At 47.9% G+C, this 17,695-nt stretch overlaps 1 protein-coding gene across 2 annotated transcripts in view; it reads right to left on the minus strand.

The window, feature by feature from the left end:
- Positions 1-1,250: 1,250 nt before the first annotated feature.
- Positions 1,251-17,695, minus strand: part of ZZEF1 (zinc finger ZZ-type and EF-hand domain containing 1) — a 76,427-nt gene continuing 59,982 nt past the window's right edge. For both annotated transcript variants that reach the window (XM_053367948.1, XM_053367947.1), the window contains exons 50-55: positions 16,364-16,532; positions 9,594-9,692; positions 7,588-7,753; positions 5,726-5,876; positions 5,034-5,105; positions 1,251-3,126 (exon numbers count right to left, since the gene is read on the minus strand). In XM_053367948.1, coding sequence (XP_053223923.1) covers positions 3,052-3,126; positions 5,034-5,105; positions 5,726-5,876; positions 7,588-7,753; positions 9,594-9,692; positions 16,364-16,532 — 732 coding nt within the window. In that variant the 3' untranslated portion in view covers positions 1,251-3,051. The remainder of the gene's footprint in view (positions 3,127-5,033; positions 5,106-5,725; positions 5,877-7,587; positions 7,754-9,593; positions 9,693-16,363; positions 16,533-17,695) is intronic.

Raw genomic sequence — 17,695 nt, forward strand, 5'->3', positions numbered from 1 at the left:
CCTATCCTATAATATTATGTATTTCTGCGCTCCCCCCTCCCCGGTCTCTGCAGGAATTGCAGTCAAAGCTCCAAAATCCAAACTGCTACAAATCCAGCCAACTTTGCAGAACAGAATCAACTATGGCTCCACCCCCAGCAAAATAACCACACACATAAACAGGCATATCCTTGTACTTCCATTTTTAATAGTTTTTTTTTACAATATATCTCTCCATTTGCATATATCCACTGCATCTATATCTTCTTTTCCTTAAAATACACATTAAACCAAACAAGAATAAATCTAAGGGGTTGCTTTTAATAATGTTAAACCAAAAACGGAGGGCCCCCCCTCCATAAGTGATTAGATTTCATGACGCCAAAATAAAACAAAACAAAGGAAAATTAACAACCACCCATTTCAAATGTTTATGTCAAAAAAAAAAAAGAGAGCTATGTTTGAATGTAGGTGGTTTCTTAACAAGATGCAATTCGACACACACAATAATCGTTATAGGCACAATTTATTCTCTTCCCCCTCCCTCATTCAAATCTGGGATTTTGCATTTTCCTAAGGATTTCTGAGGAACTGGGATGTTAAAATACTTTAGTTCAATTCATAACCTGCCTCTTCACACTGCTGTTCTAGTAAAAAGGAAGCTCATAAATATCTTTTAATTTTATTTTTTTTAATCTTTGAGGTGTGGGGCAGAAAAATGTGAAGAGCAGCCAATGTAAGGCAATGGCAGAAGTCGTCTTCATCACTGGAATAGGAAGTTCCAGAAAGAAGCAGGGTTGAAATGCAAGGTGCTCTTTACTGGCTCAAAACCCCCTCATTGGGTGTAGGGAACAAGGACTGCACACGGGCCAGTCCCATCCAATCCATTTGCTTTTTATAGGCCACATGGAAACCTATCAGCCAATCAGAAATGGAAGTGAGGACAGCAGCAATGACAGAGACAATGAGAAGCCTTTTGTACATACCATGACTCTGCAGAATGGGTCTTTGGGGGGGGGGTTGCTGTTGAAAGGGAGCAGGGGGAGAGAGAATTAAAAAGAAAAAAGGAGCGGAGATTCCAGCCGTTGCGTCTCTGACAAGTCCCAGTACCTTTCCAACAAGTCGCTCCTCCTGCAACTGACATCCTCAGAGGTCAAAATCGTTTCACGAAAAGTGATCCCTGTGAATCTCTTTGGATGCAGCCTGGGTGAGCTCCACAAGATCCCTGCCATTTTGCGGTAGCTGATCCTGACGCACCCCTGATATGCTTAGCAAGACGATCCACCTTGGAATGGGAGAAAGCTGTGGCCCAACACGTATTGTTGGACTCGGCCCCAACCCAGCAAGGTGGATGGTCCAGGATGATGGGAGTTGTAGTCAAAAAACACCTGGAGGACTCCGAAGCAGAGCTCCCGCTGTCGAAGGGAAGACTTCCTGCAACTGTGTCTTCCCATTCTCAGGGAGCATGTCCTGCACAAGCACCATCTTTTGCGGCATCTCAAGCCAGCCAGGTTCTTCTTGCCCCTTTTCCAAGCCACATTCCGCCAGCCTTTCAATACAGGCTACTCCCAGAACAATCCTTTCCTTCTCATCGCCTCTCCAGCCACTGCCGCAATCACCTTCCTTTCACTCAAAGTCAAGGAGAAACCTGCCGTCGCCTTAAAATATTGTCACGAAAACTACAGCATGGGTTTTCCCCCCCGTGGTGTGCTTTCTGCCCTTGGGGAGAGGCAATGCTTCTTGGGCAGAGTATCCCCTTGACAAACAGGGCCTGCTACCTTGCTATTCCTGCTCACTCAGCTGCACTGTTCCTCAGAAACTCCAGAAAGAGACATCAAAGCAGAGGAGAGAGGTCTCTCGCCAGCATGGCAGAGGGCAAAGGAAATTAAAAAAATAAAGCTAGCGACTTGGGGGCAAATGTGCAACACCCTTTTCTTCCTGCCACACACAAGCACCTTGCCTTTCATGCAAGTTTGCCCTTGGAGGGGAGAAGCAACTCCTTCACCCCGGCTCCCCCCCCCTCCCAGGACAAGAGATTAAAGCCCATTTATTTCACCCAAGAGGTTTTCCCTGCGCATTCCACATTCAGGAGGAACTGTGTGGTTATTGCTGTGTGAAGCCAGACGGGTTAATTCGCTCATCGCTCAAGAGCTGGACACATCCTGCACTGCCAGCATTCAGAGTGGAGGGGAAGAGAATCCCCACCGCCCGCCTCCTTCCCCTTTCCAGATGCCATCTTGGAAGAAGCGCCTGTCCCTTTAATCGTGGCTCCTCGCAGAGCAACCAGGACAACATCCAGGCCACAACTTCTACGTCACAGGCAAGAAGCCGTGGCTGCCAGCAGCATGAGAGCATCTAGCAGAAAAGCAGGAGTGTCACCGTCTCTCACCAAGGGTCTCCTCTAGATTCCTCCTCCTCCTCTTCCCTCGGCTGGGGTTGCAGCCAGCTTTTCAGAGAGGAGGGGGGAAAAACCCCAAAGCAGCAGCCTTGAGGATTCTTTCAGCCTCGCTGTACTTCCAGATTCCTCCATTGCTTCCTTGGCCAATCCTGTTATCATGGGCCAGACCTGCTTTTGAGTTTGAAATGACGCTTCGACCAGTCCATTTCAGTTCCTTGTTCAGCTTATGTAAGGAGGGGCGAGGGGTGGCGGTGGGGAGATGGCAAGAGGGTGGGGTGGTAGCCAGAAGAAGGCCTGGCATCTCTTCCTTTGGGGGAGGTCTTCGTTCCCTCTTGCTCCCCCCATATCATTCTTCCGAAATTCAGAGAAAGTAAATACTGTTCCACAGACATGCTACAATAGAAGTGCATACATAACTCGAGGTGACGCGCAAAGGTGCTCCAGAGAGAGAGTGTGCCCCTTTTTCCTTGGAAGTGCGCTTTTTGCTTTTACAGAATCTACATCGGGGCGGAAAGTTGACTGACTGGCTGGCTGCCCGCGGAGTGCACATAAACGGAAGCAGAAGGGACCCCCCTTTTCCTTTCTCTGGTACCCGCACCGGGCGAAGGACGCTCGCCCCCACGGTTCCTACGGGCAAGGACCATCCCCGCTCCGAGCCGGAAAAGAGCCTGTGGTTAAACGTTCCAGGGGCTCGTCGATTTGTTGGGGTAGTTAATGGCAAGGCTAAGAGCAGCAATGTTTTTCAGGGCCTGTTTGGGAAAGAAAGGGAGAGTTGAGCATCAAGGCTTGCTGAGGTTCAGCATATTCCCATTCAAGGAGATTTCTCCGGAGAAGAGAAGACTGGGATATGATATGAGAGCCGTTTTCAGATACCTGAAGGGCTGTTACATGGAAGATGGAGCCAGCTTCCCTTTTGCTGCTCCGGAAGGCAGGATCTGAACCAATGGATTCAAATACAAGAAAGGAGATTCTAACTAAACATTAGGAAGAACTTTCTAATGGTATGAGCTGTTTGACAACGGAGTGGGCTCCCCCAGAAGACGGTAGTCTCTCCTTCATTGGAGGTTTTTAAGCAGAGGTTGGATGGCCACCTGTCAGGGATTCTTTACCTGTGATTCCTGCATCACAGGATCCTTGGAGTCCCCATCCTATTCTACTGTTTTATGATCCTAAGAGCATAAGAAAAGCCCTGCTGGCTCAGACCAATGGGCCATCTAGTCCAGCATCCTGTTCTCACAGTGGCCAACCAGATGTCCCAATGGGAAGCTTGCAATCGGGACCGGAGCACAAGAGAGGCCTCTCCCAACCTGTGGCTTCTGGCAACTGGTATTCAGAAGCAGTCACAGCCTCCAGCCATGGAGGCACAACACAGCCATTCTGCTTGAATAGCACTTTTCTGCTTTGCGAGCAACACAGGGGTCCTCTGCCTGTGCCCACCCCCAATCACAGGGCCTCAAGCGCAATGGCAGGTGCAAAGCTCAAGGGAGTCGCCAAGCACGCAAAATGCAGTGGGACCTCGGGTTAAGAACTTAATCCGTTCTGGAGGTCCGTTCTTAATCTGAAACCGTTCTTAACCTGAGGTATGACTTTAGCTAATGGGGCCTCTCACTGGCGTACAATTTCTGTTCTCATCCTGAGATAAAGTTCTTAACCTGAGGTACTATTTCTGGGTTAGCAGAATCTGTAACCTGAAGCATCTGTAACCCAAAGCATCTGTAACCCGAGGTACCACTGTAGTCTTGCGAGGACAGTGGGATAGAGAGCACTTCCCTACCCTGCCCTCTCTCCAATTTCATGTTCTAAAAAAAAAAGGATTTTTGCCTGGGAAGTCATAACTTTGTTCACGAAGGGACAGCAGTGTGCCAAGAGAGGGCCATCATATGTTTCATCTGGGCACAGGGCACAAAATACTGAGGTAATGCAGCCCTCAAGCTAAATGGAAGCAGAAGGTTTGGGGAGCGTACCCCCAAAATAGCAGGTGGGAGAGTGAGGCAAACAAGAAGAAAAGGAGATTGACTTTGTGCCCTTTTTATGAACCTCCCAGAGGATTCTGGGAACCACAGGATACCAGATGCTGGACCAGATGGGCACATCCCAACAGGCTTCCACTTGTATCGGGGACAGGGGGACCCTGCAGATGTTGCTGGCCTACAACTCCCATCACCCCCTGGGCCCACTGGGGCCTTGGCCAACTGGGGCTGATGGGAGTTGGGAGCCCAACGTCATCTGGGACTGGGAGAACAGCCCCACCCCGACCCCTGTCCAGTCGGACTCAAACTAAATCTGCTTCAGATTTAGAAGTCACATCACGTGTCCAACTGTGTGTTCTCATGGTGCACCTGACTTTTGAGTTTCTAAATTTGTCTTCTTTTGGTAAAATAATGTGAATTATCTCAGAGGAGACAAGAGCCTCCTATGTCTTATGAGAACGATGCCCAATTAAAATGCTCCCAAGAGCTTCACCCCTCCCCATTCCTCATACTTTCTGTCTCCCTGTGGAATGTCTCTCCCTTGCCCAAACTCAAAGCTCTGCTCTTTTGTCTCAAGAGTCTCCAGGGCACAGCAATTAAGGCAGACCCGTCACAAAAGCAGCCTCTGCTGAAGAAGAATTTTGGGGACAGGAGGGGAGATCAGCAGGGGCTCCTGGAGGTTTTACCTGCGCTGTACAGCGGTGGAGATGGTCTTCCGTATTTAAGGCAAGCAAGTAATCCTGCAGAGATCCAAGTTCCTAAAAGCAGAGAGTGTGAATGAGAGCTAGGAGCAAAATCCAGGAACAAGCTTTTGCAGCGAGTGCGTTTTCGTAATGGCATTGGATGAGGGAAATAAACTAACTCACCCATGAATCCAAACATACAGAACAAGTTTTGTAACTTCATTTCAAAGGTACGTTTGTGGGGGGAGGGACTACAAACTGATCCTGAATTGCAAAATGCTTCAACAGGACCAGTGTGCCCTTTTCAAACACACTTTGAGAACGGCGTTAAAACAGGAGCCCCCTACAAGCAAAGTCATTGTTCCATTACAACTGGCGGGAAAAGAGCATGACTAATTTCAGTCTGATAATGATCTGTACCCGATAAAGCCCTGGTTTTTCTTAAATAAAACAAAAGTGAAGGGGAGGGAGGAAGAGAAAGGAGGAAGAACAGTCTAATCCAGTGGTGGCCAAACTTGGCCCTCCAACTGGTTTGGGACTACAACTCCCATCATCCCTAGCTAACAGGACCAGTGGTCAGGGATGATGCAAACTGTAGTCCCAAAACAGCTGGAGGGCCAAGTTTGGCCACCACTGGTCTAATCCGAGGGCTCAGCAGCTGTTCCCAGCACCAGGGAGAAGACAGAAGTGCTTACGGCAACTCTGCTCTCGGTGACAAAGAAAAGCTCGGTCAGCGCCCGGTGCAGCGGGAGGAGGATCCCCGACTTGGTCACATCGTGGCGCATGCTGTTCTCCATGCGGCTGAAAAGGTGCCAGAGCGGCTTCAGCAGAGTGAGGTCACAGTCCCTGAAAGAAAGAGGAGGGTTGAGTTAGCACAAAAGGGCTGCCACTCTGAAGAACAGCTGTCCTCAGTCCCAGTCTGATTGCAAAAGCCCTCTTCACTTTCTAACTATATAACGTAAGTGCCTGCTGGATCAGGCCAGCGGCCCATCTAGTCCAGCATCCTGCTCTCACAGTGGCCTGTGGGATTTGAAAACAAGAGGCCCCGTGGTTTCCAGCAGCTGGTATTCAGAAGCACTGCTGCCTGCAACTGTGGAGGCAGAGCAGAGACATCATGGCTAACAGCCATTGGCAGCCATGAAATTGTCCAATCCTCTTTAAAGCCATCCAAGTGAGTGGCCATCACTGCCTCCTGTGGGAGGGAGTTCCATAGTTTAAAGAGGAGCCACCACCTTCCCTAGGTGTGCTGATTTCTCAAGCTCCTGATTGGAATATATTCATGTATTTTTATTTTATTTTGCCTTTCTACCAAGGAGCTCAGAGGAGGGTATGTGGTTTCATGTCCCCACGCCCACCCCAGGTTTAACATTCAGAACAACCCTGTGGGGTAGGTTAGGTAGAAACTGGCACAAGGTCACCCAGTATGCTTTATGGCCGAGTATGGATTTGAAACCAGTTCTCCATGGTATAACGTAAGCTGGTGGTGGGCAGAGCGGGAGATTAACCCAAAACAAAGGCTCCTCTACTTCCACTTTTCAACATGGGCACCTGATTTGAGTTCCCTAAGCAGGTTGACTCAGAAGTAATGTTCTAGAAATCGAATGAGAGCAATTCCTTTCTGACTTTGGTGCAATACACGCACACACACATCCAGAGGTGGGAAAGGGGAGTAATTAGACAGTAAGGGAGGAAGTCTGAGAGGTGGAAGAGTGGGGCAGCTTCAGGAGGTCACATAAAATGAAGTTGGGAGGCACTAAACTGTTCCTGGGCCACAAGTTGACCAGCTGCGAATTAAAGGATTCCATACAGCAGGACTGAGGAAAAACCTTGGTGAGCATCAGCCAGGACAGGTAGATGGCACTGAGCTAGATTTGTAAGTTACATCCTCTCTTAGTTCAGGTGGGAGAGCTGGGAAGGAATTTATTTGTATTTTTTAGACTGTGGGCCTGCAGGGAAGGGACTGCATTGATTGTATGTAAGCCACTCTGGGAGCTTTTCTGGCTGAAGTGCGGGGGAAACAAGTGCTCTAAATAAGCAAATAATAAAAGCGGGTGCTTTGTATGAGGACCTTGAATATATCCCAGTATTATCTGGCTTACAGAATGACTCTTCTGGCCGCTGATTTTAAAAGCAGAGGCATTTGCATGATAAACCACATCCCACCACTTCCTTACACAGTATTAGATTTCCTGAACACAGTGGGTAGACCAGGCCTCCAACGGCCAAGTTCTGTGGCAAATGGGCCAGTGCTTAGGGAGAGAAAGAGCACCAACACAGCCATTTGTGGCTCAAACCCGTTTCGAATGACATTTCTTTTGCCTTTATCACTGGCCAAGCCCATCTTTCTGCACATCAGGTGGGGAGAAGCAGATCTCAGATTAAAAGAGCAGCCTTCGGAATCATGAAATAATATTTCAAAAGAAATCATGAGACACGAAAACATTGCTATCTTTGTGGTGGGGATGGGGGGGGTTTATGTTTTTTATTTTATTTTTTTGCTTTTCACGAGGACTGGAAGCTTAGTGAGGAAAAGCAAAGCTGAGACTGGCAGGCATACCTCTCGCTGCAGCACTGGACTATCCTAAGGAGCAGGTGGATGGCCTTCAGTCGCTGGTGGCCAGTTTGCCTGCAGGCCACGCCCACCTGCCACTCCCAGATTTTGGCCAATGGGATGTGGGGGATGACCCTTTCCTCCGACAGCATCTGCTTCAGGATCTCGAAGCCTGGAATTCAAAATACGTACATTGCATACTCCGTAATGCCATTCTGCTTGTCCGATAAGATGTGTTCCTTCTCCTCAGTGTAAATGACAGTGAAATGCTAAGCAGGTCGTACAGTTGTTTAGAGAAGGTGCCTTTTAGTCTCTTGTCTTAACAGACTGTCCTGAAGCGAGCCATGGATAACGAGGAGACCAAACAACCATTTCCAGTGAACTGAATAAATATGGACCTTACATTTTCAAAATCAGGTGGTGGTTTTTGTTTTGTTTTGTCTTTTAGGTCTTTGTGTTTCTTAGAGCTCCCTATGCTTTTCTGCAAGAGCGATGTCCCTACTGTATAGCCTAACTCTACTGTGTCGCTAGAGTTGAGTTAGAAGCTGCTTCCCAATACAGTATTGCGTCAAGAGATTTCTAGCTGCAGATATGGAAAAGCTTTAGTAGTTCCTGAAACAGAAAGTCCTCTATAAACATATTTAGTAAAGCTAGCCTCAGAACAGGTTGTATCACTTGTCCCGTAATAGAAGAAACTTCTTACTCTTAACCCTGACGCAGGTACTTATTTGTCTAAACCAGCCTTCTCTCCAGATGTTTTGGGCTACAACTCCCATCAGTTCTAGCCAGCTTGGCTGTACGAAGCTGGGTGCTGATGGGAGCTGTATCCCAAAAACATCTGGAACAAGCCAGGGAGGCAAAGGCTGGCCTTAATGTTTTCAACCACGCCCGTGCATAAAAGGTAAAGGGACCCCTGACCATTAGGTCCAGTCGTGACCAACTCTGGGGTTGTGGCGCTCATCTTCCTTTATTGGCCAAGGGAGCCGGCGTACAGCTTCCGGGACATATGGCCAGCATGACTAAGGCGCTTCTGGCGAACCAGAGCAGCGCACGGAAATGCCATTTACCTTCCCGCCGGAGCAGTCCCTATTTATTTACTTGCACTTTGACGTGCTTTCGAACTGCTAGGCAGGAGCAGGGACCGAGCAACGGGAGCTCACCCCGTCATGGGGATTCAAACCACCGACCTTCTGATCAGCAAGTCCTAGGCTCTGTGGTTTAACCCACAGCCCCACCCGCATCCCTACGCCCGTGCATAGAACTATGTAAAACCAATCAACAATTAAAAAGGTGGAAATCGAAAGAGCAGACCAATAAGCAAAGGCAGCTAGCAAATAACAGTTGATTTATTAAGGGCAACGAGGGGGAACGTGTAGCTTCCGGATGATGCTGGACCCATCATCCTCCCTGACCTTTAGCCATGTTGGTTGGGGCTAAAGGCAGCTGGAACATCAGGAGGGTCATAGGTTTCCCAGCCCTGAGTTAAGATACTGTAAACTGCCCTCCCTCATGTTTTTGCCTCAGGTGGCACATAGGACAGTGAACTCTTATGGAATTCATGGCAGAGAAGGCTACTGCTGCCTACTAGCTACGACGTCTATGCTGTGCCTCCACAGCTTCTGAATACCGGTTGCAGGAAACCGCAGGAGGGGAGAACGCTCTCGTGCTCGGGTCCTGCTTCTGGGTTTCCCATTGAGGCATCTGGCTGGCTGATGCAAGAACAGGATGCTGGGCAAGGTAGGCCACTAGCCTGATCCAGCATGATCTTCTTAGGTTCTTATCAATGAATGCTCCCGTTTGCATGAATCGTAATGTTTTATTTCAAACACCTTTTGCGCTCTGCACAGAAGAGACACCCATGCTGCGTTAACACCTTCTTGGGTTATTGTCCCCTCTCCTCCACTGCCCAGTGTTATCTTGAGAAAGAAAAAACAACAGGCTTTGCTCCCCAAGATCCCCGACCCGTCACAAGGAAAGCAAGACTTTGACTCGTGGCTCTGAAAAGCACTTACCTGTCTGGAACCTCCCCAGGTGACCTGCCGTCACTGTAAACTTATAACCCCATTCTGTGTTGCTCATGTCCGTGGTGAATCGATAGTAGAGGGTATCCCCTGTTACAAAAGCGAAGGAAAGCGTTCTCTTAAGCAGGGACACAGACAATCTCGCTCAAAACGCACACTATAAGCAAAGGGGCAGGGGCAGTTTTGAAGCTAAGCTGCATGTCTGTGTTTCGCTGTTTTTCTGATTCCTGGCAGGATCCTGTGTGTTACATGGAGCAGCAGCATCTCATTTTTCAAAAAATGTTAGAATAAGAAAAATGTCATGGCCTAAAGGGTTTTTTAACTGAGCAAGCACTGTCTCCTAAACACACCTCAAACACAACCCTAAAACCATTTCGACTTTTCAGAATTCAGCGCTGCAAAGGAAATTGCTCAAAGATTTCTGCACTGAGGAGCGGTTTGTTTTTTCAAAGGTAATTTGCAAGACAAAACAGGATTCTGATCCCAGATGCTGAAACGTCTGCTATTAGCAAATCACTAATACGTTGCCATGTTTTCTGCATCTTTTAAAAATATTTTTGACAGGCAACATGTTCTGAACAAAGGCAGGATTTTATGGAACTCTCTCTACATTAATAAACCTCTCCCCGACGATGCTAAGGAAGCGATGACTCACAGCGCAGGAGAAGACATATGGTGTTTTTTGTTCTCTGCCAAGCTAAAAGAACGAAACACATGAGAGCTAAGGGGTGGTGGGGAGAAGAAATTAGGTCAAAACTGAGCCCACTTCAGAAAGGGGAAAGGGAGAAAGTTAAACTGTGGAACTCGCTCCGGCAGGAGGAAGTGATGGCCACCAATTTGGATGGCTTTAAAAGAGGATGGGACACATTCATGGAGGAGAAGAGGGCTATTGATGGTTGCTAGCCATGTTGGCTATGCTCTGCCTCCACAGCTGGAGGCAGCAATGAGGCCAGAGGAACTACCAAGAGCACACGAGAGGGTCTGTAGGGAAGGAGGCAGCCTTTCCGGTATTTGAATGACTTGGCACTCCAATCCAAATATGGTGGGCCCTAAAAATATACACCTTAAGTGTATATTTGTTTGTTTGTTATTTTACCTTTATTAAATAATAAATAAACAAGTAAATAATAAACAAACAAACAAACTGTTATTAATGTTGTTTTGATGTTGTAACATACACTTGGAGCGAAGAGCAGGTAATAAAATAAAAAAATAAAATAATAATATAAAATTGTATATAAAAATATACAATTCATCCTTCAGGAGGTTTCAGCTATAGTCTCTCAAATAACATCGCTGAACCCACTTGCTGGCGCCGTTCCTTGAGGACACCCAACAAGTGACCAGTAAGGCTAGTTCTTTTTCTTCTGGCAGCTACAAAACTGGAGATGCCTCTGTTAGGATATTTCTGTTCCACCTTAAAAGGGAGCAGGCTGTGAGTCACAGAGTCTGCGTATTTCCTGTTGCACAGGATGTTTCTGTTGTGTCAGTTGCTTTCGTTTCCTTCTTGTTGCCTGAGCATACCGATGCAGGCGGTCATGTTTTTCTTTGTTCTGACCAACGCTAAATAAACTGTAAATATGCTCTCCTGCTGTGCATCTCTTGCTGTGTGAATTCTGCTGACAGAGTGTGCACCAGCCTAAGAATGTGGAATACTGTTTCTGAGGCTTCGTGTCGCTAATTGCTGATACTGTGTGTCTACGGGAGATCGATGGATCGTCCGGCAGCTGGCTTGGGGACTCAGATGGACCCATGTCTCCCTGGCAGTATCCCAATAACAGGTTTCGGGCCCAGATTCACGGCACTTACAGGAGGGTAAGACTGCGACAGACTGCTGAGGTATGTGTGGAAAAGCAAAAGCAAAATAAGGCTTTTCTGTTTGCCGGCAAGAGTCTCTGATGTCCGGCTGGTCTAATTGGCCTGGGAGCCGAGCCAGAGGCATCGTGATTAATGAGCTGCCGAGATAAGACGTCTTTGAAGGCATAAAGGCTCACGGCTAAAGCAAAAAGCTGGAATGGAGTTTTTCCAAGCTTCTGAGGCCACTGAGTGCCCGAAGTTAAATCGGCACAATTATCAGACCTGGGCAAAATGGTGTGAGAGTTTGCTGCGTCAGTTTGGAGTGTGGCATACTGTGTCTGAAGCCCCTCCAGCTCCTCTGACAGAGAAACGGAGAGCCCAGAATTTGAGGGCCATAGACGTAATAGTCTTGTCCGTCTCTCTGGAGGAAATTGCCACGCTAGCTGGCAACACGACTGCACGTAAGATGTGGAATGCTTTGAAAAAAGCCCATCTGCCAATCATCCCAGCCCAGAGTTTGACTGCATCGGAGGTCCTGGCTGTTTCCCAGAATGCGAGTGAATGCAGGGATGCTGAGGGCACCGGTTGCAAGCTGCAGGGGGAGCTGACTGTCACGTCATCCCAGGCAGCATTCCAGCCTCCAGGGGGAGCCAAGGAGTCGGCAGCTGAGAGCTCTGTTTCTCGTGAGAACCAAGGTCATCGCCTTTGCAGAGGCCGGAAGGCCAGAGGTAAACAGAGCAAGATGCCTGCAGATGGCCCGAAGCAGAGGGAGGGTGAAGAGCCCACGCCAGTGGAAAACAAGGCTTTGTTTGCTGGCACAGCTTCACCAAAGGCTAAAGGCAAGTCTGATGGCCAGGAGCAGGGGGGCAAGCTGCAAAAACCCACGCCGGTGGAAAACAAGGTTTTGCTTGCTGGAAAGTCTGCTTCAAAGGCTAAGGCCAGGTTTGTTATTGATTCGGGGTGTACCCGCCACGTGACGAAGGACCGCCATCTCTTTATCTCCTTCAAACCTCAAGATGGAGAGATCCACCTGGCTGATGGAAGGACGTTGCAAATTGCAGGAGTAGGGACTGTGAAACTTGCAAGTCTGCACACTACCATCAGAGATGTACTTTTTGTTCCAGGTGCTGCGGACAATTTGCTTAGTGTCCCACAGCTGACTGGGCGTGGCTTTGAGATATCCTTCAAGAGGAGCATCTGTGTCATCAGAAAAGGCAAAGAGGACATTTTGCATGCAAAGTTTATAGATGGTTTATTCTGTATAACTTATGATGACAATGCTGTTATGTTTGATGTTGATTCTTGTTGTGTTGCACAAACTAACAAAGTTCTTCATGCAGGATGCATTCACGATGCACATCGAAGATTTTGTCACATGTCTTGGCAAGCGCTGGCCAAGATGCCTGGATTGGTTGAAGGTTTGAACATCAAACCCTGTAAGTTTCACATGAAATGTGTATCTTGTGTAGAGAACAAGGTGAAGGTTGCTCCAAAAGGCAAGGAGTCTAGCAGGCAGGCTTCCAAACCCTACCAGCTAGTGCACGCAGACCTGGTTGGTCCACTTGCGCCCTCTTTGGGAGGAGCAAGGTACTTCATGGTTCTAATTGATTCTTTTTCTAGGTACATTCATGTGTTTATGCTTGAGCAGAAATCGCAAGTGTTTCCTAGGTTCAAGGCATTCTGTGCTTGGTTGGAGAATGTTCACAGTAAACGTATCAGCTGTCTCTTTACTGATCGGGGCGGGGAATTCACTTCTCAGCAGTTTGAAGCTTTCCTGACTGAGAAGGGAATCCAACATGACTTGTCAACACCTAGATCGCCATGGATGAATGGGCTTGCGGAGCGAGCAAATCAAACGTTGCTGCAAGGAATGAAAACCTTGTTGCATGATGCAAATCTCCCTGAGAAGTTTTGGGGGGAAGCTCTGTCGACGTTTGTTTATTCTTTTAACAGGAGACTGTCATCACCTATTGGTTGTATTCCCTATGAGAAGATGTTTGGTAAGAAACCTAACGTAAAGCACATGAGAATCTTTGGTTCTGACATGTGGGTACAAACCCCACAGAGCAACAAGCTTGGGAAGCGTGGGGCACATGATTTGTTCATGGGGTATGAAAAAGGTGCATACAGGGTATGGATGACTGACTCTAAGTCCATTAAGTTCACAAGGAGTGTTGAGTACAATCCTAAGTGGGGGGAAAATGTTTGAATTTTCCAGAGTTACCCAGAGGAGGATGAAGGTGATGTGAAGAAAGCAGATCATGCTGAGAAAGCTGAGGAAACTGAGGATGATGATGATGATCAGAGTTCGGATTCCAGCTCAGTGGGTGGCGCTGCTGCTGGTGTCAGCGACAGTGATGACACAGCAGACTACAAGAGCGCAAAGGCCTCAGTCAGACCATCTGATGCGTCTGACAATGAACTGGAAGAACCACTGTTCACCATTGGTCATTTTTCTCCTAAGAAAGAGGAGATGAGTCCAGAAGACTTGCATCTAGTACGCAGGTCTGAGAGAGCCACGAAAGGCAGACCTCCGAAGAGATTTGCTGATGAGTTTGCTAAGATGGCAACTGCTGTTCTTAGTAGCTCAGAGAAGGTGTGGGAACCTTCAAGCTTCAAAGAGGTTTAAGAGTTAACCTCTAAAGATGCTGAGCCTTGGCTTAATGCCATGAAGGCTGAAGTTGATTCCTTGAACAGGAACCAAACTTGGGAGCTGGTACCGGTAGTCCCAGGAATGAGACTGGTTGGCAGCAAATGGGTCTTCAAGGCCAAGACAGACCAGAATGGCAAGTTTGTCAGACACAAAGCCAGATTGGTTGCCAGAGGTTTTTCACAAGTACCGGGACAGGATTACCACGAGACCTACTCGCCTACAGTCAAATATGAGAGCATTCGGCTGATGCTCAAGATCGCTGCAGAGGAGAAACTGCATGTTTCCCATCATGACATTAATACAGCTTTTTTGTACGGGATTTTGGGGGAGGAGCTGTACATGCTTCCACCTGATGGAATGCAGATACAGAAGGGAATGGTCTGTAAACTGCGGAAATCCTTATATGGTCTCAAGCAGAGTGCCAGGTGTTGGAACACAAAACTCACTGAGACGTTGCTTTCTCTAGGTTTTCACCAGGGCAAAGCTGATCCATGTGTGCTTGTCAAGGAGGAGGGGCAAAACAAACTGTATTGTTTATGTTTTGTTGATGATCTTCTGATGTTTTGGAAGAATCAGGCTTTCTACCAAAGCACCCTAGCTCAGCTGAAGGAGCACTTTGACATGAAGGATCTTGGTGAGGTATCCAACTATCTTTCTCTGCAGGTGGAGAGGGACCAAGCAGGTAATTTTCTGGTACACCAAACACAGAAAATTGCTGATGTATTAACCAGGTTGAATTTGGTTGATGCAAACCCAGCAGACACACCGATGGTGACAGGTTACCAGGTAGATAGTACTGCTGAAGCGTTTTCTGACACAACGCTGTACAGATGCATTCTAGGCAAGTTGAATTTTATTGCTAGATGTTCAAGACCTGACATAGCTGTAAGCACTAACCTGCTTAGCAGACATGCTAACAATCCTACTGTTCAGGATTGGAAAGCTCTGAAAGGGACTATGCACTACAGACTGAGATTCACCAGTCAGAAGACTGGAGGTCTTGAAATCTTTGCAGATGCAAGTTTTCAAAGTGACACCACGGATGGTACAAGTACTTCTGGAGTATGCTACATGTACAATCACTGTCTGTTTGACTGGCTGTGCAAGAAGCAGACGACAGTAAGCCTAAGTTCCTGGGAAGCAGAACTCAATGCTCTGTCATTTTCACTCATGGATTGTGAATGGTTGATGCAACTGTTTAAGGACATCGGGGTTTCTGTGAAATGTCCTATACAAGTGTATCAAGACAATAGATCTTGTTTGGCTTTGCTGAACTCGGAGAGTTGCAAGCAAAGAACCAAGTACTTGCAGATTAAGCTACATGGTGCAAGAGAGTGTATTCAGAAAGGACTCATTCAGGCGTCCTACATGCCAGGAAATGAAATTCCTGCTGATCTGTTGTCTAAGGTTGTTAACAGAGAACAACTTAAGGTTTATGTACAAAGGTTGCAATTGGGTTGAACCACAGGTACTACAGGTTACACGGAAAGGGGGAGGATGTTAGAATATTTCCGTTCCACCTTAAAAGGGAGCAGGCTGTAAGTCACAGAGTCTGCGTATTTCCTGTTGCACAGGATGTTTCTGTTGTGTCAGTTGCTTTCGTTTCCTTCTTGTTGCCTGAGCATACCGATGCAGGCGGTCATGTTTTTCTTTGTTCTGACCAACGCTAAATAAACTGTAAATATGCTCTCCTGCTGTGCATCTCTCGCTGTGTGAATTCTGCTGACAGAGTGTGCACCAGCCTAAAAATGTGGAATACTGTTTCTGAGGCTTTGTGTCGCTAATTGCTGATACTGTGTGTCTACAGGAGATCGATGGATCGTCCGGCAGCTGGCTTGGGGGCTCAGATGGACCCATGTCTCCCTGGCAGTATCCCAACAGCCTCGCCACTGGAGAGTCTGTTCTGCATTCACAGTGGACGGTTGGGGAGGGGGAAGTGTGGGGTCTGATGCTGTCATAGAAGTTAATGCAGTGGAACAGACTGTGTAGGGAGGTGACAAGAACCAACTCTCTTTTTTATAGTATATGATGGCCACTGACAATATTTGTCAACCGGAGAAAAAGATTCTCCTATTAAACTGCCAGTGTCTCAAACTATGCTCTAGAGAGACGTGCTCCCGCCCTGTGGAAGGAGCCCCTTCATCTGAGCATCACAGTTCATGTATGCCCAGTTTCATTTAGTATCTAGACGACTTTTGCTTCTTAAGCTGTATCAATGTTTCTGGCATCTAAGTATCACCAGAGTGTCAGCGCTATGTTTGCTAGCTTATCTAAGGGTCTCCCTCCTCTCAACAATGCTGCAAAACTTTACCTGGAAGCTCGAAGTCTGTCCACTTGTGCGGAGGCCCGCTGAAGGTGTGGCGATCGTGGATGAAGTCACAGCTGCTGGCTACAACTAGCTCATCACAGCCCTCTTCGGTGTTACACTGAGAATCAAACTTGACGGAGAGGTATATAGCACCAGGGATGTGAACCTTATCCTGCGGGAGAAAGCAGGTGCCAAGCTTAACAGAGGACCAACGCGCACCACAAAGACAGCTGAGCGCATGTGAGGAATTGGGGCCACAGCCCATCACTGGAGGCGAGGGCCCCAGAAAGCTGCCCCAGGTGAGAGGGAAAGGTTCCTAACCACCGCTGTAAACAAAAACGGGAAGGAATCCAACAAGAGGGAATGCTGGCTGACTCAAAATTATAATAGCGGCCAGGGTGGGTGTTTGGAGTGGCAAACCCGAGGGCACAGAAGAACCTTGGTTGAAAGGTAAACACTGAAAGGGAAATGCTATTCTATGGATTCAAGTTTCATATCCTGAATCTGCAGGCTATGAACCAGCTTAGTTTAGTTCTCGCAGCAAACAAGCTAAAAATGAAAGGCTCTGATGAGCCTGGAACGCTAAGAGGTGGCTGCTCTCTGCAGCTCTTCAGAACAATTCACTCCTCCAGCTTCTCCTCCATATGGATTTCTGCGCTGCGGGTGGCTGAATCATCCCACGGCTAAGATGCACCAGAACGACCCATGTTCTAAAGAGGACTCTGCTTGTTCTGCCCAGGCATGATTCACTCCTCTGGAGGTCTCCATGGTGCATTATTAAGAGAGCTGAGACAGGTAAGAGTGACTCAGGCGGAGAAAAAAGGTGGGCTCCAGGGGTGGGAGCTCCTGTAGCCTGTGGGGCAAACTTGGGCTTCCTCATTTGGCCCGCTGGGCCATTCTGGGGAAGTCATACCTCCTGCTCCACAATGTTTTCGCACAATATGTCAGGTGCAGCGTGGATAAGGGGAAGGCTTCAGAGGGCAATCGAGAGGTTAAGGTGGGCTCCTGGTTTCTTCGCACACTCAGACCCACCTCTCAGTTGATAGCTAGTAGGAGCACACTTTGCCCAAAGAGGGGGAGGCAGTTTCCATTCGACAAAAACCTCTTCTGCCTCCCAGTGCTGCTCTTTGGAGCTGCCCTGGTGTGGCTCCTTCCCACCTCCCACAAAGGAGCCACAGGTTGTTGCACCCACTTGCAAAATTCCCTTAGAAACTGCAGTGCATATGCCACCTTCCAAGCATCTCATTCCCACCTACACATAAATTATCTCAGTCATCCAACCCACCTCAGAAGGTAGGTTTTGCACATGGGGAAACTAAAGCCAAGCCCGTGTTG

The sequence above is a fragment of the Podarcis raffonei genome, chromosome 15 (genome assembly GCF_027172205.1).
Source record: "Podarcis raffonei isolate rPodRaf1 chromosome 15, rPodRaf1.pri, whole genome shotgun sequence".
Classification (NCBI taxonomy): Eukaryota; Metazoa; Chordata; class Lepidosauria; order Squamata; family Lacertidae; genus Podarcis; species Podarcis raffonei.